This window comes from Oncorhynchus gorbuscha, linkage group LG10 (assembly GCF_021184085.1).
Source record: "Oncorhynchus gorbuscha isolate QuinsamMale2020 ecotype Even-year linkage group LG10, OgorEven_v1.0, whole genome shotgun sequence".
NCBI lineage: Eukaryota > Metazoa > Chordata > Actinopteri > Salmoniformes > Salmonidae > Oncorhynchus > Oncorhynchus gorbuscha.
In genome coordinates this window covers 85934932-85962372 of record NC_060182.1, presented here as the reverse complement: position 1 = coordinate 85962372, position 27441 = coordinate 85934932, and the positions used below count along the sequence as shown (strand labels likewise).

Genomic DNA, 27441 nt, shown 5'->3' with positions numbered 1-27441 from the left:
CAGATAGCATTAGTCTAGTGATTAGAGCATTGGACTAGTAACCAAAAGGTTGCTAGAATGAATCCCTGAGCTGACAAGGTAAAAATATGTCTTTCTGCCCCTGAACAGGCAGTTAGACCCACTGTTCTTAGGTCGTCATTGTAAATAAGAATTTGTTCTTAACTGACTTGCCTAGTTAAATAAAAGTAAAAAAAGGCTTTCTAGAATAGGGAACGTTATCATACATAACATTATCATGGCTCTCTAGAACAGGGGACATTATCACCCATACATAACATTATCATGGCTCTCTAGAACAGGGGACATCATCACCCATACATAACATTATCATGGCTCTCTAGAAGAGGGAACATTATCACCCATACATAACATTATCATGGCTCTCTAGAACAGGGGACATCATCACCCATACATAACATTATCATGGATCTCTAGAAGAGGGAACATTATCACCCATACATAACATTATCATGGCTCTCTAAAACAGGGCACATTGTCACCCATACATAACATTATCAATACTCTCTAGAACAGGGGACATTATCACCCATACATAACATTATCATGGCTCTCTAGAACAGGGGACATTATCACCCATACATAACATTATCATGGATCTCTAAAACAGGGCACATTGTCACCCATACATAACATTATCATGGCTCTCTAAAACAGGGCACATTGTCACCCATACATAACATTATCAATACTCTCTAGAACAGGGGACATTATCACCCATACATAACATTATCATGGCTCTCTAGAACAGGGGACATTATCACCCATACATAACATTATCATGGCTCTCTAGAACAGAGGACATTATCACCAATACATAACATTATCATGGCTCTCTAGAAGAGGGAACATTATCACCCATACATAACATTATCATGGCTCTCTAGAACAGAGGACATTATCACCAATACATAACATTATCATGGCTCTCTAGAAGAGGGAACATTATCACCCATACATAACATTATCATGGCTCTCTAGAACAGGGGACATTATCACCCATACATAACATTATCATGGCTCTCTAGAACAGGGGACATTATCACCCATACATAACATTATCATGGCTCTCTAGAACAGAGGACATTATCACCAATACATAACATTATCATGGCTCTCTAGAAGAGGGAACATTATCACCCATACATAACATTATCATGGCTCTCTAGAACAGAGGACATTATCACCAATACATAACATTATCATGGCTCTCTAGAAGAGGGAACATTATCACCCATACATAACATTATCATGGCTCTCTAGAACAGGGGACATTATCACCCATACATAACATTATCATGGATCTCTAGAAGAGGGAACATTATCACCCATACATAACATTATCATGGCTCTCTAAAACAGGGCACATTGTCACCCATACATAACATTATCAATACTCTCTAGAACAGGGGACATTATCACCCATACATAACATTATCATGGCTCTCTAGAACAGGGGACATTATCACCCATACATAACATTATCATGGCTCTCTAGAACAGAGGACATTATCACCAATACATAACATTATCATGGCTCTGTAGAAGAGGGAACATTATCACCCATACATAACTACTGTTGGGAATATATATGGCTTCTGTTCTGTGGCTTCTGTTCTGTGTCTGTGGCTTCTGTTCTGTGTCTGTGGCTTCTGTTCTGTGTCTGTGGCTTCTATTCTGTGTCTGTGGCTTCTATTCTGTGTCTGTGGCTTCTATTCTGTGTCTGTGGCCTCTGTTCTGTGTATGTGTTCTGTTCTGTGTCTATGTGTTCTGTTCTGTGTCTATGGAAGGGGGTGTACAGTGCTACAGTGTGGCTGGCTAGTGCCTTCGAAAAGTATTCAGACCCCTAAACTTTTTCCACATTTTGTTGAGTTACAGCCTTATTCTAAATTGTATTAAGTAAATAAATTATCTCAGCAATCTACACACAATACCCCAAAATGACAAAGCAAATGTATTAAAAATAAATTATGTAAAGGTATCTGCTTTTTATATAATTACATAAATATTCAGACCCTTTGCAATGAGACTTGAAATTGAGTTCAGGTGCATCTTGTTTCCTTTGGTCATCCTTGAGATGTTTCTACAACTTGGAGTCCACCTGTGGTAAATCCAATTGATTGGACATGACTTGAAAGGCACACACCTGTCTATATAAAGGTCCCACAGTTGACAGTGCATGTCAGATCAAAAACCAAGCCATGAGTTTGAAGGAATTGTCTGTAGAGCTCCGAGACAGGATTGTATTGAGGCACAGATCTGGGGAAGGGTACCAAAACATTTCTGCAGCATTGAAGGTCCCCAAGAACACAGTGGCCTCTGTCATTCTTAAATGGAAGAAGTTTGAAACCACCAAGACTTCCTAGAGCTGGCAGCCCGGCCAAACTGAGCAATCGAGGGAGAAGCCCCTTGGTCAGGCAGGTGACCAAGAACCTGATGGTCACTCTGTTGAGATGGGAGAACCTTCCAGAAGGACAACCGTCACTGTAGCACTCCACGAATCAGGTCTTTATGGTAGAGTGGCCAGACGGAAGACACCCCTCAGTAAATGCCAGTCCGCTTGGAGTTTTCCAAAAGGCACCTAAAGACCCTCTGGTCTGATGAAATCAAGATTTAACTCTTTGGTCTGAAGGCCAAGTGTCACATCTGGTAGAGACCTGGCACCATCCCTATGGTGAAGCATGGTGGTGGCAGCATCATGCTGTGGGGATGTTTTTCAGCAGCATGGACTGGGAGACTAGTCAGGATCGAGGGAAAGATGAAAGGAGCAATGTACAGAGAGATCCTTGGTGAATACCTTCTCCAGAGCGCTCAGGACCTCAGACTGGGGCGAAGGTTCACCTTCCAACAGGACAACGACCCTAAGCACACAGCCTAGACAATGCAGGCGTGGCTTCAGGACAAGTCTCTGAATATCTTTGATAGACCCAGCCAGAACCTGGACTTGAACCTGATCGAACATCTCTGGAGAGACCCGAAAATAGCTGTGCAGCAATGCTCCCTATCCATCCTGATAGAGCTTGAGAAGATCTGCAGAGAAGAATGGGAGAAACTCTCCAAACACAGGTGTGCCAAGCTTGTAGCGTCGTACCCAAGAGGCGGTGTTGTAATCACTGTCAAAGGTGCTTCAACAAAGTTGAGTAGAGGGTATGAATGCTTATGTAAATGTTATATTTAAGTTGTTTATGTTTTATAAATTAGCTACCGTTTCTAAAAACCTGTTTCTGTCATTATGGGGTATTGTATGTAGATTGATGAGGGGGAAAAAATCTATTTAGTCAGTTTTAGAGTATGGCTGTAAAGTAACAAAATGTGGAAAAAGTAAAGGGTTCTGAATACCTTCCAAAGGCACTCTATTGGGGGTGGTTGAGGAAATGTAGCACGTCTATGATCTACAACAACCGACTCTAACCTGCGCAGCCCCCGGCAGGCCTCGGTGGAGCAGACTCCGTTAAGCCCGTTTGGCCCCTGAGTGGCGCGGACTGTAAAAAGCCCCCTTACTTTATCTCTGCCACAGCCACAAGAGGAGCGTCAAAGCAGGAGAGGAGAGCCTTGGCTGGGGTCCTGGGTGCCAATCATGTTAATGCCTCCTCCTCCCTGCCACCCTGGCATCACACAGGTCAGTGATGTCATGGGTGATGCCATGCCTCCCTCCTCTCCAACTCGACACCACCACCCTACTGAAAAAAAAAAAACAACAACGCCGCCCCACTGAGAAAAACAACAACACCGCCCCACTAAAAAAAACAACAACACCGCCCCACTGAGTAAAACAACAACACCGCCCCACTGAAAAAAACAACAACACCGCCCCACTGAGTAAAACAACAACACCGCCCCACTGAGAAAAACAACAACACCGCCCCACTGAGAAAAACGACAAAACAACAACACCGCCCCACTGAGAAAAACAACAACACCGCCCCACTGAAAAAAACAACAACACCGCCCCACTGAGAAAAACAACACCGCCCCACTGAGAAAAACAACAACACCACCCCACTGAAAAAACAACACACCGCCCCACTGAAAAAACAACAACAACGCCGCCCCACAGAAAAAACAACAACAACACCGTCCCACTGAAAAAACAACAACACCGCCCCACTGAGAAAAACAACAACACCGCCCCACTGAAAAAACAACACACCGCCCCACTGAAAAAACAACAACAACACCGCCCCACAGAAAAAACAACAACAACACCATCCCACTGAAAAAGCAACACACCGCCCCACTGAAAAAACAACAACGCCGCCCCACTGAAAAAACAACAACGCCGCCCCACTGAAAAAACAACAACGCCGCCCCACTGAAAAACAACAACGCCGCCCCACTGAAAAACAACAACGCAGCCCCACTGAAAAAACAACAACGCCGCCCCACTGAAAAAACAACAACGCCGCCCCACTGAAAAAACAACAACGCCGCCCCACTGAAAAAACAACACACCGCCCCACTGAAAAAACAACAACGCCGCCCCACTGAAAAAACAACAACGCCGCCCCACTGAAAAAACAACAACGCCGCCCCACTGAAAAAACAACAACGCCGCCCCACTGAAAAAAACACCACCCATTGAAAAAAACATCACCCCACTGAAAAAACACCACCCACTGAAAAAAATGCAAAAAACACCATCCCACTGAAAAAAACACCGCCCCACTGAAAAAACAGCACCACCCAACTGAAAAAACAGCACCACCCAACTGAAAAAACAACAACAACGCCGCCCCACTGAAAAAACAACAACGCCGCCCCACTTAAAAAACAACAACGCCGCCCCACTTAAAAAACAACAGCACCACCCAACTGAAAAAACAACAACAACGCCGCCCCACTGAAAAAACAACAACGCCGCCCACTGAAAAAACAACAATGCCGCCGAACTGAAAAAACAACACACCGCCCCACTGAAAAAACAACAACGCCGCCCCACTGAAAAAACAACACACCGCCCCACTGAAAAAACAACAACGCCGCCCCACTGAAAAAACAACACACCGCCCCACTGAAAAAACAACAACGCCGCCCCACTGAAAAAACAACAACACCGCCCCACTGAAAAAACAACAACAACGCCGCCCCACTGAAAAAACAACAACGCCGCCCCACTGAAACAACAACAACGCCGCCCCACTGAAAAAACAACAACACCGCCTCACTGGAAAAAAACACCACCATTGAAAAAACATCATCCCACTGAAAAAACAGCACCACCCCACTGAAAAAACAGCACCACCCCACTGAAAAAACAGCACCACCCCACTGAAAAAACAGCACCCATTGAAAAATACAAACACCCCACTGAAAAAAATGCAAAAAAGCACCACCCCACTGAAAAAAACACCACCCATTGAAAAAAACATCACCCCACTGAAAAAACACCACCCACTGAAAAAACAACAACAACGCCGCCCCACTGAAAAAACAACAACAACGCCGCCCCACTGAAAAAACAACAACGCCGCCCCACTGAAAAAACAACAACGCCGCCCACTGAAAAAACAACAACGCCGCCCCACTGAAAAAACACCGCCTCACTGGAAAAAAAACACCACCATTGAAAAAACACCATCCCACTGAAAAAACAGCACCACCCCACTGAAAAACAGCACCCATTGAAAAAAACACCACCCCACTGAAAAAACACCACCCCACTGAAAAAACAGCACCACCCCACTGAAAAAACAGCACCCATTGAAAAAAACAAACACCCCACTGAAAAAAATTCAAAAAAGCACCACCCCACTGAAAAAAACACCACCCATTGAAAAAAACATCACCCCACTGAAAAAACACCACCCACTGAAAAAAATGCAAAAAACACCATCCCACTGAAAAAAACACCGCCCCATTGAAAAAACAGCACCAACCAACTGAAAAACAGCACCACCCAACTGAAAAAACAACACACCGCCCCACTGAAAAAACAACACACCGCCCCACTGAAAAAACAACAACACCGCCCACTGAAAAACAACAACGCCGCCCCACTGAAAAAACAACACACCGCCCCACTGAAAAAACAACAACGCCGCCCCACTGAAAAAACAACAACACCGCCCCACTGAAAAACAACAACAACGCCGCCCCACTGAAAAAACAACAACAACACCGTCCCACTGAAAAAACAACACACCGCCCCCACTGAAAAAACAACAACACACCGCCCCACTGAAAAAACAACAACGCCGCCCCACTGAAAAACAACAACAACGCCGCCCCACTGAAAAAACAACAACGCCGCCCCACTGAAAAACAACAACGCCGCCCCACTGAAAAAAACAACAACAACGCCGCCCACTGAAAAACAACAACCGCCCCACTGAAAAAACAACAACGCCGCCCACTGAAAATACAACAACGCCGCCCCACTGAAAAAAACAACGCCGCCCCACTGAAAAAACAACACACCGCCCCACTGAAAAAAAAAACGCCGCCCACTGAAAAAACAACAACAACCCCACTGAAACAACAACGCCGCCCCACTGAAAAAACAACAACAACGCCGCCCCACTGAAAAAACAACAACGCCGCCCACTGAAAAAACAACAACGCCGCCCCACTGAAAAAACACCGCCTCACTGGAAAAAAAACACCACCATTGAAAAAACACCATCCCACTGAAAAAACAGCACCACCCCACTGAAAAAACAGCACCCATTGAAAAAAGCACCACCCCACTGAAAAAAACACCACCCATTGAAAAAAACATCACCCCACTGAAAAAACACCACCCACTGAAAAAACAACAACAACGCCGCCCCACTGAAAAAACAACAACAACGCCGCCCCACTGAAAAAACAACAACGCCGCCCCACTGAAAAAACAACAACGCCGCCCACTGAAAAAACAACAACGCCGCCCCACTGAAAAACACCGCCTCACTGGAAAAAAACACCACCATTGAAAAAACACCATCCCACTGAAAAAACAGCACCACCCCACTGAAAAAACAGCACCCATTGAAAAAAACACCACCCCACTGAAAAAACACCACCCCACTGAAAAAACAGCACCACCCCACTGAAAAAACAGCACCCATTGAAAAAAACAAACACCCCACTGAAAAAAATTCAAAAAAGCACCACCCCACTGAAAAAAACACCACCCATTGAAAAAAACATCACCCCACTGAAAAAACACCACCCACTGAAAAAAATGCAAAAAACACCATCCCACTGAAAAAAACACCGCCCCATTGAAAAAACAGCACCAACCAACTGAAAAAACAGCACCACCCAACTGAAAAAACAACACACCGCCCCACTGAAAAAACAACACACCGCCCCACTGAAAAAACAACAACACCGCCCCACTGAAAAAACAACAACGCCGCCCCACTGAAAAAACAACACACCGCCCCACTGAAAAAACAACAACGCCGCCCCACTGAAAAAACAACAACACCGCCCCACTGAAAAAACAACAACAACGCCGCCCCACTGAAAAAACAACAACAACACCGTCCCACTGAAAAAACAACACACCGCCCCACTGAAAAAACAACAACACACCGCCCCACTGAAAAAAAACAACAACGCCGCCCCACTGAAAAAACAACAACAACGCGCCCCACTGAAAAAACAACAACGCCGCCCCACTGAAAAAACAACAACCGCCCCACTGAAAAACAAACTGAAAAAACAACAACGCCGCCCCACTGAAAAACAACAACGCCGCCCCACTGAAAAACAACAACGCCGCCCACTGAAATACAACAACGCCGCCCCACTGAAAAAACAACACACCGCCCCACTGAAAAAACAACAACGCCGCCCCACTGAAAAAACAACAACACCGCCCCACTGAAAAAACAACAACACACCGCCCCACTGAAAAAACAACAACGCCGCCCCACTGAAAAAACAACAACAACGCCGCCCCACTGAAAAAACAACAACGCCGCCCCACTGAAAAAACAACAACAACGCCGCCCCACTGAAACAACAACGCCGCCCCACTGAAAAAACAACAACGCCGCCCCACTGAAAAAACAACAACGCCGCCCCACTGAAAATACAACAACGCCGCCCCACTGAAAATACAACAACGCCGCCCCACTGAAAAAACAACACACCGCCCCACTGAAAAAACAACAACGCCGCCCCACTGAAAAAACAACAACACCGCCCACTGAAAAAACAACAACAACGCCGCCCCACTGAAAAAACAACAACGCCGCCCACTGAAACAACAACAACGCCGCCCCACTGAAAAAACAACAACACCGCCTCACTGGAAAAAAACACCACCATTGAAAAAACATCATCCCACTGAAAAAACAGCACCACCCCACTGAAAAAACAGCACCACCCCACTGAAAAAAACACCACCCATTGAAAAAAACATCACCCCACTGAAAAAACACCACCCACTGAAAAAACAACAACAACGCCGCCCCACTGAAAAAACAACAACAACACCGTCCCACTGAAAAAACAACAACAACACCGCCCCACTGAAAAAACAACAACAACAACGCCGCCCCACTGAAAAAACAACAACAACGCCGCCCCACTGAAAAAACAACAACAACGCCGCCCCACTGAAACAACAACGCCGCCCCACTGAAAAAACAACAACAACGCCGCCCCACTGAAAAAACAACAACGCCGCCCACTGAAAAAACAACAACGCCGCCCCACTGAAAAAACACCGCCTCACTGGAAAAAAAACACCACCATTGAAAAAACACCATCCCACTGAAAAAACAGCACCACCCCACTGAAAAAACAGCACCCATTGAAAAAAACACCACCCCACTGAAAAAACACCACCCCACTGAAAAAACAGCACCACCCCACTGAAAAAACAGCACCCATTGAAAAAAACATCACCCCACTGAAAAAACACCACCCACTGAAAAAAATTCAAAAAAGCACCACCCCACTGAAAAAAACACCACCCATTGAAAAAAACATCACCCCACTGAAAAAACACCACCCACTGAAAAAAATTCAAAAAACACCATCCCACTGAAAAAAACACCGCCCCATTGAAAAAACAGCACCAACCAACTGAAAAAACAGCACCACCCAACTGAAAAGACAACACACCGCCCCACTGAAAAAACAACACACCGCCCCACTGAAAAAACAACAACGCCGCCCCACTGAAAAAACAACACACCGCCCCACTGAAAAAACAACAACGCCGCCCCACTGAAAAAACAACAACAACGCCGCCCCACTGAAAAAAAACAACAACACCGTCCCACTGAAAAAACAACACACCGCCCCACTGAAAAAACAACAACACACCGCCCCACTGAAAAAACAACAACGCCGCCCCACTGAAAAAACAACAACAACGCCGCCCCACTGAAAAAACAACAACGCCGCCCCACTGAAAAAACAACAACAACGCCGCCCCACTGAAACAACAACGCCGCCCCACTGAAAAAACAACAACGCCGCCCCACTGAAAATACAACAACGCCGCCCCACTGAAAATACAACAACGCCGCCCCACTGAAAAAACAACACACCACCCCACTGAAAAAACAACACACCGCCCCACTGAAAAAACAACAACGCCGCCCCACTGAAAAAACAACACACCGCCCCACTGAAAAAACAACAACGCCGCCCCACTGAAAAAACAGCACCACCCAACTGAAAAAACAACACACCGCCCCACTGAAAAAACAACAACGCCGCCCCACTGAAAAAACAACACACCGCCCCACTGAAAAAACAACAACGCCGCCCCACTGAAAAAACAACAACACCGCCCCACTGAAAAAACAACAACAACGCCGCCCCACTGAAAAAACAACAACGCCGCCCCACTGAAACAACAACAACGCCGCCCCACTGAAAAAACAACAACACCGCCTCACTGGAAAAAAACACCACCATTGAAAAAACATCATCCCACTGAAAAAACAGCACCACCCCACTGAAAAAACAGCACCACCCCACTGAAAAAACAGCACCACCCCACTGAAAAAACAGCACCCATTGAAAAATACAAACACCCCACTGAAAAAAATGCAAAAAAGCACCACCCCACTGAAAAAACAGCACCACCCCATTGAAAAAAACATCACCCCACTGAAAAAACACCACCCACTGAAAAAAATGCAAAAAACACCATCCCACTGAAAAAAACACCGCCCCACTGAAAAAACAGCACCACCCAACTGAAAAAACAGCACCACCCAACTGAAAAAACAGCACCACCCAACTGAAAAAACAGCACCACCCAACTGAAAAAACAGCACCACCCCGCTGAAAAAACAGCACCACCCAACTGAAAAAACAGCACCACCCAACTGAAAAAACAACAACAACGCCGCCCCACTGAAAAAACAACAATGCCGCCCCACTGAAAAAACAACAACGCCGCCCCACTGAAAAAACAACAACGCCGCCCCACTGAAAAAACAACAACGCCGCCCCACTGAAAAAACAACAATGCCGCCGAACTGAAAAAACAACAACGCCTCCCCCACTGAAAAAACAACAACGCCGCCCCACTGAAAAAACAACAACGCCGCCCCACTGAAAAAACAACAACGCCGCCCCACTGAAAAAACAACAACGCCGCCCCACTGAAAAAACAACGACGCCGCCGAACTGAAAAAACAACAACAACGCCGCCCCACTGAAAAAACAACAACAACACCGTCCCACTGAAAAAACAACACACCGCCCCACTGAGAAAAACAACACCGCCCCACTGAAAAAACAACAACGCCGCCCCACTGAAAAAACAACAACAACGCCGCCCCACTGAAAAAACAATAACGCCGCCCCACTGAAAAAAACAACAACGCCGCCCCACTGAAAAAACAACAATGCCGCCCCACTGAAAAAACAACAATGCCGCCCCACTGAAAAAACAACAATGCCGCCCCACTGAAAAAACAACACACCGCCCCACTGAAAAAACAACAACGCCGCCCCACTGAAAAAACAACAACAACGCCGCCCCACTGACAAAACAACAACGCCGCCTCACTGGAAAAAAACACCACCATTGAAAAAACATCATCCCACTGAAAAAACAGCACCACCCCACTGAAAAAACAGCACCACCCCACTGAAAAAACAGCACCCATTGAAAAATACAAACACCCCACTGAAAAAAATGCAAAAAAGCACCACCCCACTGAAAAAAACACCACCCATTGAAAAAAACATCACCCCACTGAAAAAACACCACCCACTGAAAAAAATGCAAAAAACACCATCCCACTGAAAAAAACACCGCCCCACTGAAAAAACAGCACCACCCAACTGAAAAAACAGCACCACCTAACTGAAAAAACAACAACAACGCCGCCCCACTGAAAAAACAGCAACGCCGCCCCACTGAAAAAACAACAACGCCGCCGAACTGAAAAAACAACAACGCCGCCCCACTGAAAAAACAACAACGCCGCCCCACTGAAAAAACAACAACGCCGCCCCACTGAAAAAACAACAACGCCGCCCCACTGAAAAAACAACAACGCCGCCCCACTGAAAAAACAACAACGCCGCCCCACTGAAAAAACAACAACGCCGCCCCACTGAGAAAAACAACAACAACGCCGCCCCACTGAAAAAACAACAACAACACCGTCCCACTGAAAAAACAACAACAACACCGCCCCACTGAAAAAACAACAACAACAACGCCGCCCCACTGAAAAAACAACAACAACGCCGCCCCACTGAAAAAACAACAACAACGCCGCCCCACTGAAAAAACAACAACGCCGCCCCACTGAAAAAACAACGACGCCGCCGAACTGAAAAAACAACAACAACGCCCCACTGAAAAAACAACAACAACACCGTCCCACTGAAAAAACAACACACCGCCCCACTGAGAAAAACAACACCGCCCCACTGAAAAAACAAAACGCCGCCCCACTGAAAAAACAACAACAACGCCGCCCCACTGAAAAAACAATAACGCCGCCCCACTGAAAAAACAACAACGCCGCCCCACTGAAAAAACAACAATGCCGCCCCACTGAAAAAACAACAATGCCGCCCCACTGAAAAAACAACACACCGCCCCACTGAAAAACAACAACGCCGCCCCACTGAAAAAACAACAAAACACTGACAAAACAACAACGCCGCCTCACTGGAAAAAAAACCACCATTGAAAAACATCATCCCACTGAAAAAACAGCACCACCCCACTGAAAAAACAGCACCCATTGAAAAAAATGCCAAAAACACCATCCCACTGAAAAAAACACCGCCCCACTGAAAAAACAGCACCACCCAACTGAAAAAACAGCACCACCTAACTGAAAAAACAACAACAACGCCGCCCCACTGAAAAAACAGCAACGCCGCCCCACTGAAAAAACAACAACGCCGCCGAACTGAAAAAACAACAACGCCGCCCCACTGAAAAAACAACAACGCCGCCCCACTGAAAAAACAACAACGCCGCCCCACTGAAAAAACAACAACGCCGCCCCACTGAAAAAACAACAACGCCGCCCACTGAAAAAAACAACAACGCCGCCCCACTGAAAAAACAACAACGCCGCCCCACTGAGAAAAACAACAACAACGCCGCCCCACTGAAAAAACAACAACAACACCGTCCCACTGAAAAAACAACAACAACACCGCCCCACTGAAAAAACAACAACAACGCCGCCCCACTGAAAAAACAACAACAACGCCGCCCCACTGAAAAAACAACAACAACGACGCCCCACTGAAACAACAACGCCGCCCCACTGAAAAAACAACAACACCGCCCCACTGAAAAAACAACAACGCCGCCCCACTGAAAATACAACAACGCCGCCCCACTGAAAATACAACAACGCCGCCGAACTGAAAAAACACCGCCTCACTGGAAAAAACAGCACCACCACTGAAAAAACAGCACCACCCCACTGAAAAAACAGCACCCATTGAAAAAACAAACACCCCACTGAAAAAAATGCAAAAAAGCACCACCCAACTGAAAAAACAGCACCACCCAACTGAAAAAACAGCACCACCCAACTGAAAAAACAGCACCACCCAACTGAAAAAACAGTACCACCCCACTGAAAAAAACACCGCCCCACTGAAAAAACAGCACCACCCCACTGAAAAAACAGCACCACCCCACTGAAAAAAACACCGCCCCACTGAAAAAACAGCACCACCCAACTGAAAAAACAGCACCACCCCACTGAAAAAACAGCACCACCCAACTGAAAAAACAGCACCACCCAACTGAAAAAACAGCACCACCCCACTGAAAAAACAACACCACCCCACTGAAAAAACAACACCACCCCACCGAAAAAAGAAAAAAAAACACCACCTCACTGAAAACGAAATAGTTAAACTTCATGAAAAAAAACACCTCCCCACTGCTTGCCCAGATTGCCCACTGCCCAGGCTGTGGCAGACATAGTCTCTGTTGGGTGTCTTGGGGATACACAACCAGGGGACACAGGAGGGGCTCCAGTGTCCTCTCTCTTCACTCCACCGGGTCAGTTCACCTCCTGACCGCTAAGGGGCGATAGGAGACCTCAGGCCTGGCCCATGGGCTACTACTGTTACTAGTCCTGATGTTGCCATTGCTTCTGAATCTGTTGCATGACCTGGCTTCTAGCATCACCCTGGCTGCTCATCCGTTGTTCTTTACAAATGCTGCTTTGAATTCAAAAGAAAATTGTACCTTCACACTAAAAAAGTCTGTGAAGCTGAAATAACTGTGTATTCTATCCCAGATGCAGTGAAAATATTCCAAAAATATTGAATAATGACGTAACCTTTATGCAAAGTGTTTGGAAGTGCGAACCCATTACACCTTTTTTGTTTCTGTGAATTAGCGGGTTTTTCTCCCCAGCCAAGCTTCTGGGAGAGCACCATAGTTATCTTTTGATTTTCTAGCAACACCCACCCACTATGCTCCTCCTCCTCATATTACATTAGTATTCTACATTAATGGAAGAAGTTTCACCCTGATGTCCTGAGCAGTTCAGTCCATGCCCAGTTCCTGCACCATGTTAGAAGAACACAGGAGTTTGTAATGTAAACATTTATGTAAATAATTATTGAACAGAACACACCTCTTAATCACCTCCCAACCATCCAAACCTTTGGGCAAATCCCCTAGACCTCACATTGATGGGTCCAGGTTTTGACTTCACATAGACCAACTTCAGGTGCTTAGAGACATAGTTCTCGCTTTCTCTATCTCTCATTCGCTCTCTTTATCTTTCTCTCTGTCGGTGTGAATGACCCAGTTCTGGGAGCGTTGGCTGTGTTGTCATGTTCCATTCTCCGTCATCTGCTTATGCCACATCCGCCCGGCGCCGGGACGCAGTCCGACACTGGGGGCAGCCAAGCAATCAGGATCGAGCGAGCAACGGGCAGGAAGGAACAAACACTCTTTGTGACAGGGACACTTACCTCACTAACGTAACAAAAAAACACACATTTAGGGAGGTGACAATACAATAATTCACTTAACGGCCAGGTCGCAGTTGTAAATGAGAACTTGTTCTCAACTGGCCTACCTGGTGAAATAAAGGTGAAATTAAAAATGTTAAAACCAAAGGTCTTCAAAGTGACACTTTGACCTCACCAGTAGACTTACTGTATGACCCAGTTGTTGTAGGTCGCCTTGGGTGGTCTAGCAGTTAGAATCCCACTCACTGTCCTTTAAAAACTCAACTTTTATGTCACTCTTTAACTGATCTCTGAAAGAAAACGTTGGGTGTGTGGATACAGTTGAGCATCACTCACACAGTGAGCTAGTGCATTGCAATGAGCCATATGCTCTCTGAGACCAACCCAACGTAAATAAGGGCAATAGTGTACTGTCAACATGCTGTTGTCACATGCTGCTGTTCATACTTTCCGATGGCAGTAAAGTTGTGGACTCAGGTTACTTTACAAAGTGCTATTTTGTCTTGCTGGTCAATATATTGTTTAAGTTAACACCTCAAAAATTGATGGGCCCGTAGAGCGATGAAATAGATTGGCTATACATTTTAAACTGAATTGAAAAGGTGGAGGCTGTGTGTGTGTAGCAGAATGGTGTCGTATGATTCACTTTGTTGGTTTTAAAACTATCTGAGGTCTCTCTCTCACACACACACACACGCACACACACACACACACACACACACACACACACACACACACACACACACACACACACACACACACACACACACACACACACACACACACACACACACACACACACACACATGGACTGTGTCTCATGGTGACATATTGAAGAATACTGATGAATAAAACAAGTCCAGAAGAAGCTTGTGTTTTGGGTTGTTCAACAGGGCTAGTGTACACCATGCATCTGTCTGTCTTCAACAGGGCCAGTGTACACCATGCATCTGTCTGTCTTCAACAGGGCCAGTGTACACCGTGCATCTGTCTGTCTTCAACAGGGCCAGTGTACACCATGCATCTGTCTGTCTTCAACAGGGCCAGTGTACACCGTGCATCTGTCTGTCTTCAACAGGGCCAGTGTACACCATGCATCTGTCTGTCTTCAACAGGGCCAGTGTACACCATGCATCTGTCTGTCTTCAACAGGGCCAGTGTACACCATGCATCTGTCTGTCTTCAACAGGGCCAGTGTACACCGTGCATCTGTCTTTCTGTCCTCTAAGTAATTAGGCCCGAGGAGGTGTGGTATAGGGGCGGCAGGTAGCCTAGTTGTTAGAGTGTTGGGCTAGGAACTGAAAGGTTGCTAGATCGACAAGGTACAAATCTGTCGTTCTGCCTCTGAACAAGGCAGTTAACCCACTGTTCCTAGGCCATCATTGTAAATAAGAATTTGTTCTTAACTGACTTGCCTAGTTAAATAAAGGTTAAATAAAATAAACCAGCTACAGTTTGGATGTCTTCTCAGTCAGTTTGGCGGTGGTGAGGCGAATGTGTTGTGGCACTCCACTCCCTGTATATTCTGTGTATTCCTCTGTTTCCATAGATACCTCTGTATTCATCTGTTGATCTATATTTAGCTGCTCATCAGATGTGGTATTTTAGAGCATTAAGTCTCCTCTAATCAGCCTTCAACAGAGGAGAAGCCTGCTCTCTCTCTCTTTCTCTCCCTCTATCTTTAGTTCTCTCTCTTCATTAGCTCTTCTCCCACCCACTCTCTCCCTCCCCCACTCTCTCTTTCTCTCTCTCTCTCTCTTGCTCTCTGTCTCACACACACACACATGTTTGTTTTACTATATTTTTGGGGACCAAACGGTTGATTCCCATTCAAAACCTTATACCTTATACCTAACCCTAATTCTGGCTGGCAAAATGTCCCCACTTGTCAAAATGTCCTTGTGTTACTATCCTTCTGGTCCCCACAAGGATAGATAACCCAAAAGCACACACACACACACACACACACACACACACACACACACACACACACACACACACACACACACACACACACACACACACACACACACACACACACACACACACACACACACACACACACACACACACACACACACACACACACACACACACACACACACACACACACACACACACACACACACACACACTCAGTCACACTTACACTATCTTTCTCTATTCATTGCTCTCCGTTTTTTGCTCTTTCTCTCTCTCTTTCTGTCTTTCTTTCTCTCTTTCTATTATTCGCTCTTCCTATCATTCTCTCTCTTTCTGTCTTTCTCTCTCTCTCTCTTTCTGTCTTTCTCTCTCTCTTTCTGTCTTTCTCTCTCTCTTTCTGTCTGTCTCTCTCTCTCTTTCTCTCTCTCTCTTTCTGTCTTTCTCTCTCTCTCTTTCTGTCTTTTTTTCTCTTTCTATTATTCTCTCTTTTTGTCTCTCTCTTTTTTCTCTTTTTCTCTGTTATTCCTGGCTCTGTTTTTTCTTCTTTCCTGTGTTGAGTGATCTCCTCACTCTCTCCCTAGAGGTGCTTGTCTCTGTGTGTGTGTGTGTGTGTGTGTGTGTGTGTGTGTGTGTGTGTGTGTGTGTGTGTGTGTGTGTGTGTGTGTGTGTGTGTGTGTGTGTGTGTGTGTGTGTGTGTGTGTGTGTGTGTGTGTGTGTGTGTGTGTGTGTGTGTGTGTGTGTGTAGGAGAGGCTGTAATAAATAGCTCCTCTTGCGTAAGCGTCAGAACTAGCTAGCGTCACCCCTTTCTCTGTCACTCACATATAGCAAAGGTTTCATGTGATGTCGGCCTTTCTGTGTGTCTGGCTTTTGTCCTCTTCACATTCAACAACAGCTACTCAACACTGTCTCGTCCTACCATCATCTGCTGTTGTCAACAGATTGTGACAGCATGGTTATAACTTCTCTGCCCCATCCTCACTGCACTGCACACACACACACACACACACACACACACACACACACACACACACACACACACACACACACACACACACACACACACACACACACACACACACACACACACACACACACACACACACACACACACACACACATAGAGGGACTCTGCCTCCCCTGCCGAGGGACACAGCTTATCCCACCAGCATGCATATCACATCTTGTGTACTCCTTAATGTATGTGTGAAATTACAACCATTTTTCTCTCTCTCTTTCTCTCCTTCCTTTATCCTATTCTATCCTACTCTAGATGGGATGGGTCGAGTCTTAGCTCAGGACGTCTATGCCAAAGACAACCTGCCTCCGTTCCCTGCATCAGTCAAAGATGGTTACGCCGTGCGAGGTGAGACGCCAGTTTTAGTAGGTGTAGAGTTCTGTAGTTTGAGAGATTACAAACTTTTCATGCTTGTTTTTGTGTGAGTTTGACCCTTGCAGCTTGTTTTCAGATATAGAGGCATTACTGTTCTCTCTCTTTCTCTCACCACCTCTCTCTCTCCTTCTATTTCTCATCCCTCTCTCTGTTCCTCTCAGCGGCCGACGGTCCTGGAGATCGCTTCATCATTGGGGAGTCACAGGCAGGACAGCAGGTGAGCTCCTTACAGTTTGAGCCCTGATATTTTGGAGTATCCCTCCCTCCATCCCTCTCTGTATCTCAGTGTATTCCCATGGGCTATCCTGCCATGTGGAGTTACACAGGTCACTGGCTCACTGTGATGACAAGATAATCCACAGAGACTACACAGAGACAGACCCCGTCTCTATCTATACCTCTACACAGAGACAGACCCCGTCTCTCTCTCTACCTCTACACAGAGACAGACCCTGTCTCTCTCTCTACCTCTACACAGAGACAGACCCCGTCTCTCTCTCTACCTCTACACAGAGACAGACCCCGTCTCTCTCTCTACCTCTACACAGAGACAGACCCCGTCGCTCTCTCTACCTCTACACAGAGACAGACCCCGTCTCTCTCTCTCTACCTCTACACAGAGACAGACCCCGTCTCTATCTATACCTCTACACAGAGACAGACCCTGTCTCTCTCTCTCTACCTCTACACAGAGACAGACCCCGTCTCTCTCTCTACCTCTACACAGAGACAGACCCCGTCTCTCTCTCTCTACCTCTACACAGAGACAGACCCCGTCTCTCTCTCTACCTCTACACAGAGACATACCCCGTCTCTCTCTCTCTACCTCTACACAGAGACAGACCCCGTCTCTCTCTCTACCTCTACACAGAGACAGACCCCGTCTCTCTCTCTATACCTCTACACAGAGACAGACCCCGTCTCTCTCTCTACCTCTACACAGAGACAGACCCTGTCTCTCTCTCTCTACCTCTACACAGAGACAGACCCTGTCTCTATCTCTACCTCTACACAGAGACAGACCCCGTCTCTATCTCTACCTCTACACAGAGACAGACCCCGTCTCTATCTCTACCTCTACACAGAGACAGACCCTGCCTCTCTCTCTATCTCTACACAGACCCTGCCTCTCTCTCTCTCTACACAAACCCTGTCTCTCTCTCTCTTTCTACACAGACCCTCTCTCTCTCGTTCTACACAGACCCTGTCTCTCTCTCTACTCTACACAGACCCTCTCTCTCTCTCTCTACTCTACACAGACCCGGTCTCTCTCTCTCTCTCTACTCTACACAGACCCTGTCTCTCTCTCTACTCTACACAGACCCTGTCTCTCTCTCTCTACTCTAAACAGACCCTGTCTCTCTCTCTCTACTCTAAACAGACCCTGTCTCTCTCTCTCTACTCTACACAGACCCTGTCTCTCTCTCTCTACTCTACACAGACCCTGTCTCTCTCTCTCTACTCTACACAGACCCTGTCTCTCTCTCTCTCTACTATACACAGACCCTGTCTCTCTCTCTACACAGACCCTGTCTCTCTCTCTACAACACTCTACTCTCCTTTCTGTGTTAAATCCATAATAATACATTTAAATAGTACATTTTAGAATTCTCACACTGCCTCCACTATGGACACACAGCCTCCGCTATGGACACACTGCCTCTACTATGGACACACAGCCTCCGCTATGGACACACAGCCTCCACTATGGACACACAGCCTCTACTACGGACACACAGCCTCCACTATGGACACACAGCCTCTACTACGGACACACTGCCTCCACTACAGACACACTGCCTCCACTATGGACACACTGCCTCCACTATAGACACACTGCCTCCACTATGGACACACTGCCTCCACTATGGACACACTGCCTCCACTATGGACACACTGCCTCCACTATAGACACACTGCCTCCACTATGGACACACTGCCTCCACTACAGACACACTGCCTCCACTATGGACACACTGCCTCCGCTATGGACACACTGCCTCCACTATGGACACACTGCCTCCACTATAGACACACTGCCTCCACTACAGACACACTGCCTCTGCTATGGACACACTGCCTCCGCTATGGACACACTGCCTCCGCTATGGACACACTGCCTCCACTATGGACACACTGCCTCCACTATGGACACACTGCCTCCACTATGGACACACTGCCTCCACTACAGACACACTGCCTCTGCTATGGACACACTGCCTCCGCTATGGACACACTGCCTCCACTACAGACACACTGCCTCCACTATGGACACACTGCCTCCACTACAGACACACTGCCTCCACTATAGACACACTGCCTCCACTACAGACACACTGCCTCTGCTATGGACACACTGCCTCCGCTATGGACACACTGCCTCCGCTATGGACACACTGCCTCCACTATGGACACACTGCCTCCACTATGGACACATTGCCTCCACTATGGACACACTGCCTCCACTACGGACACACTGCCTCCACTATGGACACACTGCTTCCACTATTGATGCTCATGTTAATAAGTATATCCTGTGAAATCTGTATATAGTCGTTTTCTGATAATTCAGCTTCCCAATTGAAATGTCGATAACACTACTTCATGCCGGTAGTTATGTTGCAGATATAATGCCTTGGAATATGTGTTATAAGCATGTTTAGCACTTTTATAATGTCCAACCTGCATGTGTGTCTCTGTAGCCGACCCACACAGTGATGCCGGGTCAGGTGATGAGGGTGACAACGGGGGCTCCTGTCCCCTGTGGGGCAGATGCTGTAGTGCAGGTGGAGGACACAGAGCTGCTTCGAGAGTCTGACGACGTGAGTCAACACCCGACTTCTCTCCTTCTTTCCTCCTTCTTCCCTCTCTCTTTCTCTGAAGACGTGAGTCAACCAGCACTCTCCCTCTCCCATCTCCTGTGGCAACTTCCTGACCCCCTCTCAATTTATTTCAATGAACTTTATCCACATGGAATATACTATACAAATACATTACAATAACATACAATATGTCTCTCGCCTCTCTGTTTTGCAACTTTCCCTCAATCCTTTCTCCTCTGTCTCCAGTATCTCCTCTCCACAAACAGACAGGCTTTCTGTATTGTACATGTAGACTTCCTCATCTGCCACAAACCTCTTCCTGCCAATAGTACGGAATGTAATCTCCTTCATTAACCACTCTGTTTGTCGTTGCAGGGCACAGAAGAGCTGGAGGTGCGGATCTTGGTACAGGCACGCCCTGGACAGGACATCAGGTGAGTGCCAAGTTTAAGGTTGTACCAGTCAGGACTGGTGGGCTCGATTTCATTTAAATCCAGTTAAATCAGGAAGTAAACTGAAATTCCAGTTTTACTCAACGCTTTTCTGTAACAGAACTCTACCTCTAGTGCTGAGAGATGAACCATTTCTCCAACGCGCCATTTCTCTAGAGAGAAATCAAATCATTCACAAGAGAAATCAAGTTAAGAACCATGTGGGACGCTGAGCGGAAGGGAGTTCTAGTTTTCATGAAGCAAATATTCAATTTAATTCAGCGCAGAAACGTGGTGATTAACTACAATCATCAAATCAAGTTTTCTTTATACAGCACATTTCAGACATGGAATGCGACGCAATGTGCTTCACAGGATTGTTTTTTTGAACAATGAAAATAAAAGCTGAAATATTTACTACACAACAAACATGAGGATAAAGAAACCAGCAACAATAAAGACTGAAAAGCACCCCGAGGTAAAACAAAGCTAAAAATATACACCACAGTGTGGTCTGATGGGTGGAGCTAAAGACTGAAAAGCACCCGAGGTAAAGTAAAGCTAAAAATGTGTTTTAACATCTCTTCTAAATATGTCAACAGTTTCAGCCCCCTCAGGTTCTCTGGCAGACTATTCCAGAGGCTGGGGGTATAGTAACTAAAGACTGAAAAGCACCCCGAGGTAAAGCAAAGCTAAAAATGTGTTTTAACATCTCTTCTAAATATGTCAACAGTTTCAGCCCCCTCAGGTTCTCTGGCAGACTATTCCAGAGGCTGGGGGTATAGTAACTAAAGGCTGCCTCTCCATGCCTCTTGGTCCTAGACTTTGGGATAGTTAAAAGGCCAGAGGACCTGAGGGACCTACTTGGGTACATGACTTAAAGCATGTCTGACATGTATTGGGGTGCACCATCGTGGATTGATTTAACAACCAATAGAAGAATCTTAAAATGAATTCTAAAACTAACAGGCAGCCAGTGACCATAATCCATGGTGCCTGTTCCTTCCAGCTCGGACAGCGATGGATACACCTTTACACCTGCTATGTTAAGTTAGATACACATAGACTGCATAGACTGCATGTGAGAGGAATGTACACAACACAATGACGAGAGAGAGGGATAGAGACCGTTTGTGAAAGTATACCATATCTACTTTGAAGAAGCAGTAAAATTATTTTGTCGGACAGCTCTGCAGCATACTTAGGCAGGCTAGTCTTGCTAAATAGGATGACTGAAGACAGTACAGTATGGAGAGAACAGAGATCATGTTGTCTGGCTCGCTGACTGTTACTGCCTGAGCAGAGATGAGATGATGACTTTAAGGAGTGAAACATAATTAAAGCATAAAAAAGTAATATACACAACTGCAGTATTTTATTATTTCATAGTAATTTCTACCGAATGTGAAACTTACAAAGACAATGGAATATTTTAAATATTTTGACAATTGAATGTTAAAAGCTTTAAAATCATTTTACATGTACATTTTTACAATTTAGCAGACACTCTTAGACAGAACAACTTACAGTTAGTGCATTCATATTAAAATATCTAGGTGGGACAACCACATACAGTTAAATTATTTATATTGCTTGACTTACTCCACATTTTGTTATGTTACAGCCTTTTTTTCTCTCGCCCATCTACACACAATACCCTATAATGACAAAGTGAAACATGTTTTTAGAAATGTTAGCAAATTTGTTGAAAATTAAATACAGAAATGTCTCATTTACATAAGTATTCACACTTCTGAGTCAATACATATCAACCAGATTTAAGTCAAAACTGAAAGGTGAATTCATCTCACAGTGTCTGGTGGAAACCAGACTGAACCAGGTTTTTCTCTAGGATTTTGGTTGTGTTTAGCTCCATTCCGTTTCTTTTGATCCTGAAAAACTCCCCAGTTCTTAACAATTACAAGCATACCGATAACATGATGCAGCCACCAGTATGCATGAAAATATGGAGAGTGGTACTCAGTAATGTGTTGCATTTTTTTGCCAAACACATTTTTTGCAGTATTACTTTAGTGCCGCCTTGTTTAGTGCCAGGATGCATGTTTGGAATATTTCTGTATGGTCCTCTTTTCACTCTGTAACTGACTAAAAGTCACCATTGGCCCCATTGGCAGTTTCGTTCCTCTCCGGCAACTGAGTTAGGAAGGACGCCTGTGTCTTTGTATTGGCTGGGTGTATTGATACCCCATCCAAAGTGTCATTAATAACTTCACCATAGTCAAAGGGATATTCAATGTCTGCTTTTTTATTTTTTACCCATTTACCAATAGGTTCCCTTCTTAGCGAGGCACTGGAAAACCTCCCTGGTATTGGTGGTTGAATCTGTTTGAAATTCACTGCTCCACTGAGGGACCTTTCAGATAATTGTATGTGTGGCGAGGTAGTCATTAAAAAATAATGTCAAACACTATTATTGCACACAGAATGAGTCCATGCAACTTATTATGTGACTTGTTAAGTACATTTTTACTCCTGAACTTATTTAGGCTTGCCATAAAAAAGTGATTGAATAGTTAATAACTCAAGACATTTCAGCTTTTCATTTTTTATTCATCTGTATAAAAATTTTTTTTTAAAGATATTGAAGAACATCATTCCACCTGGACATTATGGGGTATTGTGTGTAGGCCAGTTATCCATTTTAAATTCAGGCTGTAACACAACAAAATGTGGAAAATGTCAAGGAACGTGAATCCTTTCTGAAGGCTCTGTATCACAGTCGTAGTAAGTACATTTTTCCTCCATAAAGCAGCAAAGTCCAAGCTAGTAAAAGGGAGAAGGGAGTCAAGTGTGAGTCATTTATATATAATCACGGTTCCCAATTCTCCTTTATAACAATACAACTGTTATAATTACTGACTACTCCTTTAACCCTTACTTTCCCCTATTGTCTGTGAACGAAACCTGTCTTTAGGTTTGACTTCGCTTTACTTCACGCTGTCTTCCTTTGTCAGTACTGCTTTTGGTTGGTTCGTAGATCCGCTACCATGCTACAGTACTAGTGTAATGTGTGTAGTGTCACGTCTGCTCCCGCTCTTCCCCCCCTGGTGCTTGAGGACGCCAGGCTGCCCTGTATCACTCACTCCTATCATCTATCACTCACACCTGCCTTCCCTCGTCACGCGCATCAGCGATATTGGACTCACCTGGACTCACTCACTCATTTGTATATTTCCTCCCCTATATTTGTCAGTTCCCTTGCTCTGTTCCCCCCTGCTTCATTGATTGTCTTTTGTTTGTGTTACTCGTTTGCTGACACTGTTCCTATCTCGTTCCATGTCCGTTCCACATGAAATGTTTGACTCCCCGTACCTGCTTCGCCTCTCCAGCGGCATTCCATGTGACACATAGTCTAGACACTGTGATCATTTTTTAACCGAACCGACCTCAAAACGCACTAATAGCTCAGCACTATGTATTGCACAGCCATGTCTACAGTATCTGAGTGCCTGCCACTCACCCAGCTCCCTCTGTTCCTTCATCCAGGCCTATAGGTCATGATATAAATCTTGAGGTACTACTAGGGATGCCACACTGGGGGTCACGAGTCATGAAGGCAGTGAAATTCCACGTGACCGTAGTACCAGTACTGTCTCTGCCACTCACCCAACCCCCTCTGTCTCCCCTCCCTCCAGGCCTATAGGTCATGATATAAAGCGTGGGGAATGTGTCCTGTCCAAGGGTACCCACATGGGCCCTTCTGAGATTGGCCTGCTGGCCACCGTAGGAGTCACTGAGGTGGAGGTGCAGAAGTTCCCAGTGGTGGCTGTCATGTCAACTGGCAACGAGGTGAACACAAACACATATCCATGCACACATATTTTGCCATCGTTCATGGTATCTTTAATACCTGGGATTGCAGTGGCAGGTAGCCTAGAGGTTAGAGAGGTGGGTAAGACATAAACCGATCGCCGGTTTGAATCCCAGGTTCTGACAGGAAAATATTGCAGGATGTGAGATGGTTTCCTGTAGAATATGAACAATAAAGTAACCTTCTGTGTGTGTGTGTGCATGCGTGCGTGCGTGTGTGTGTGCGTGCGTGCGTGCGTGTGTGTGTGTGTGTGCACGTGTAGCTGTTGAACCCAGAGGATGACCTGCACCCAGGGAAGATCAGGGACAGTAACAGATCTACACTGCTGGCCACCATTCAGGAACATGGCTACCCTACCATCAACTTGGGCATCGTCGGAGACAAGTCAGTCAACAACACTCAATCATAAGCCTCAGTAACAATGGCTTCATCTACCCTCCTAGAAAATATTGTGCTGGTTTCCTGGACACACATTAATCCTAGTCCTGGACTAGAAACGCATGCTCGATGGTGAATCTGAAAGCACAAGGCTAAAATCTGTGTCTGGAAAGCTATAGATTCATCTACGATCAGAAAGATGGGAGGGTATGAACTGTGACCTGTGACCTTTCTCCTACAGCCCAGACGACCTCCTTAATGCCCTGAACGAGGGGATCAGCCGTGCTGACGTCATCATCACCTCAGGAGGTGTGTCCATGGGAGAGAAGGTAAGATTATATAAAAATAAAAAAAGTTTAAAAAGAACAAGGTTCTTTTTAAACAGTGACCTCATAAAAATACATCTAAATAAGCGTCACTGCAGACCCTGGTTTGATCCCGGGCTGTATCACAAATGGCCGTGATCGGGAATCCCATAGGGGGACGCACAATTGGTCCAGTGTTGTCCGGGGTCATGGGAGACTGGGGTAGGCCGTCATTGTAAATTCTTCATTGTTCTTAACTGACTTACCTAGTTAAATAAAGGTTAAATAACAAATTAGTGGTGAGGCAGTGTGCTTATTTAGATGTATATTTATGAGGTCACTGTGTTTGTGAGAGCAAATGAAATGGCTAGGGAGTAGGGGCTAGGGGCATTGTCCTTTGTCAGATGGCATCATTCTAATGTTACACGCAGTTGAGACAATGGGGCTAGGGGTGGAGTTTGGTCTCTATGTTGAACCACGAGTACTGTGCATCTGCTGTTCTGATCCAGCTGTTACTCCTGCTGTTACTCCTGCTGTTCTGATCCAGCTGTTACTCCTGCTGTTCTGATCCAGCTGTTACTCCTGCTGTTCTGATCCAGCTGTTACTCCTGCTGTTCTGATCCAGCTGTTACTCCTGCTGTTCTCGTCCTGCTGTTACTCCTGCTGTTCTCGTCCTGCTGTTACTCCTGCTGTTCTCGTCCTGCTGTTACTCCTGCTGTTCTGATCCTGCTGTTACTCCTGCTGTTCCGATCCAGCTGTTACTCCTGCTGTTACTCCTGCTGTTATTCCTGCTGTTCTCATCCTGCTGTTACTCCTGCTGTTCTGATCCAGCTGTTATTCCTGCTGTTCTCATCCTGCTGTTACTCCTGCTGTTCTGTTCCTGCTGTTACTCCTGCTGTTACTCCTGCTGTTACTCCTACTGTTCTGATCCAGCTGTTATTCCTGCTGTTCTCATCCTGCTGTTACTCCTGCTGTTCTGATCCAGCTGTTATTCCTGCTGTTCTCGTCCTGCTGTTCTGATCCAGCTGTTACTCCTGCTGTTCTCGTCCTGCTGTTACTCCTACTGTTCTGATCCAGCTGTTACTCCTGCTGTTCTGTTCCTGCTGTTACTCCTGCTGTTACTCCTGCTGTTCTGATCCTGCTGTTACTCCTGCTGTTCTGTTCCTGCTGTTACTCCTGCTGTTCTCATCCAGCTGTTACTCCTGCTGTTCTGTTCCTGCTGTTACTCCTGCTGTTACTCCTGCTGTTCTGATTCTGCTGTTACTCCTGCTGTTCTGATCCTGCTGTTACTCCTGCTGTTCTGTTCCTGCTGTTACTCCTGCTGTTACTCCTGCTGTTCTGATCCAGCTGTTATTCTTGCTGTTCTCGTCCTGCTGTTACTCCTACTGTTCTCGTCCTGCTGTTACTCCTGCTGTTCTGATCCTGCTGTTATTCCTGCTGTTCTCGTCCTGCTGTTACTCCTGCTGTTCTCATCCTGCTGTTCTCATCCTGCTGTTCTCATCCTGCTGTTCTCACCCTGCTGTTCTCATCCTGCTGTTCTCACCCTGCTGATACTCCTGCTGTTCTCATCCTGCTGTTCTCATCCTGCTGTTATTCCTGCTGTTCTCGTCCTGCTGTTACTCCTGCTGTTCTCATCCTGCTGTTCTCATCCTGCTGTTCTCATCCTGCTGTTCTCATCCTGCTGTTCTCATCCTGCTGTTCTCACCCTGCTGTTCTCATCCTGCTGCTCTCATCCTGCTGTTCTCATCCTGCTGTTCTCATCCTGCTGTTCTCATCCTGCTGTTCTCACCCTGCTGTTCTCATCCTGCTGTTCTCACCCTGCTGTTCTCATCCTGCTGTTCTCACCCTGCTGTTCTCATCCTGCTGTTCTCATCCTGCTGTTCTCATCCTGCTGTTCTCACCCTGCTGTTCTCACCCTGCTGTTCTCATCCTGCTGTTCTCATCCTGCTGTTCTCACCC

At 46.0% G+C, this 27441-nt stretch overlaps 1 protein-coding gene across 12 annotated transcripts in view; it reads left to right on the top strand.

Moving 5' to 3' along the window:
- Positions 1–27441, top strand: part of gphna (gephyrin a) — a 149919-nt gene that overhangs the window by 117191 nt on the left and 5287 nt on the right. For all 12 annotated transcript variants that reach the window (XM_046367300.1, XM_046367301.1, XM_046367290.1 and 9 more), the window contains 7 exons: positions 17595–17687; positions 17876–17931; positions 20417–20536; positions 20912–20970; positions 24624–24777; positions 25062–25183; positions 25419–25506. In XM_046367300.1, coding sequence (XP_046223256.1) covers positions 17595–17687; positions 17876–17931; positions 20417–20536; positions 20912–20970; positions 24624–24777; positions 25062–25183; positions 25419–25506 — 692 coding nt within the window. The remainder of the gene's footprint in view (positions 1–17594; positions 17688–17875; positions 17932–20416; positions 20537–20911; positions 20971–24623; positions 24778–25061; positions 25184–25418; positions 25507–27441) is intronic.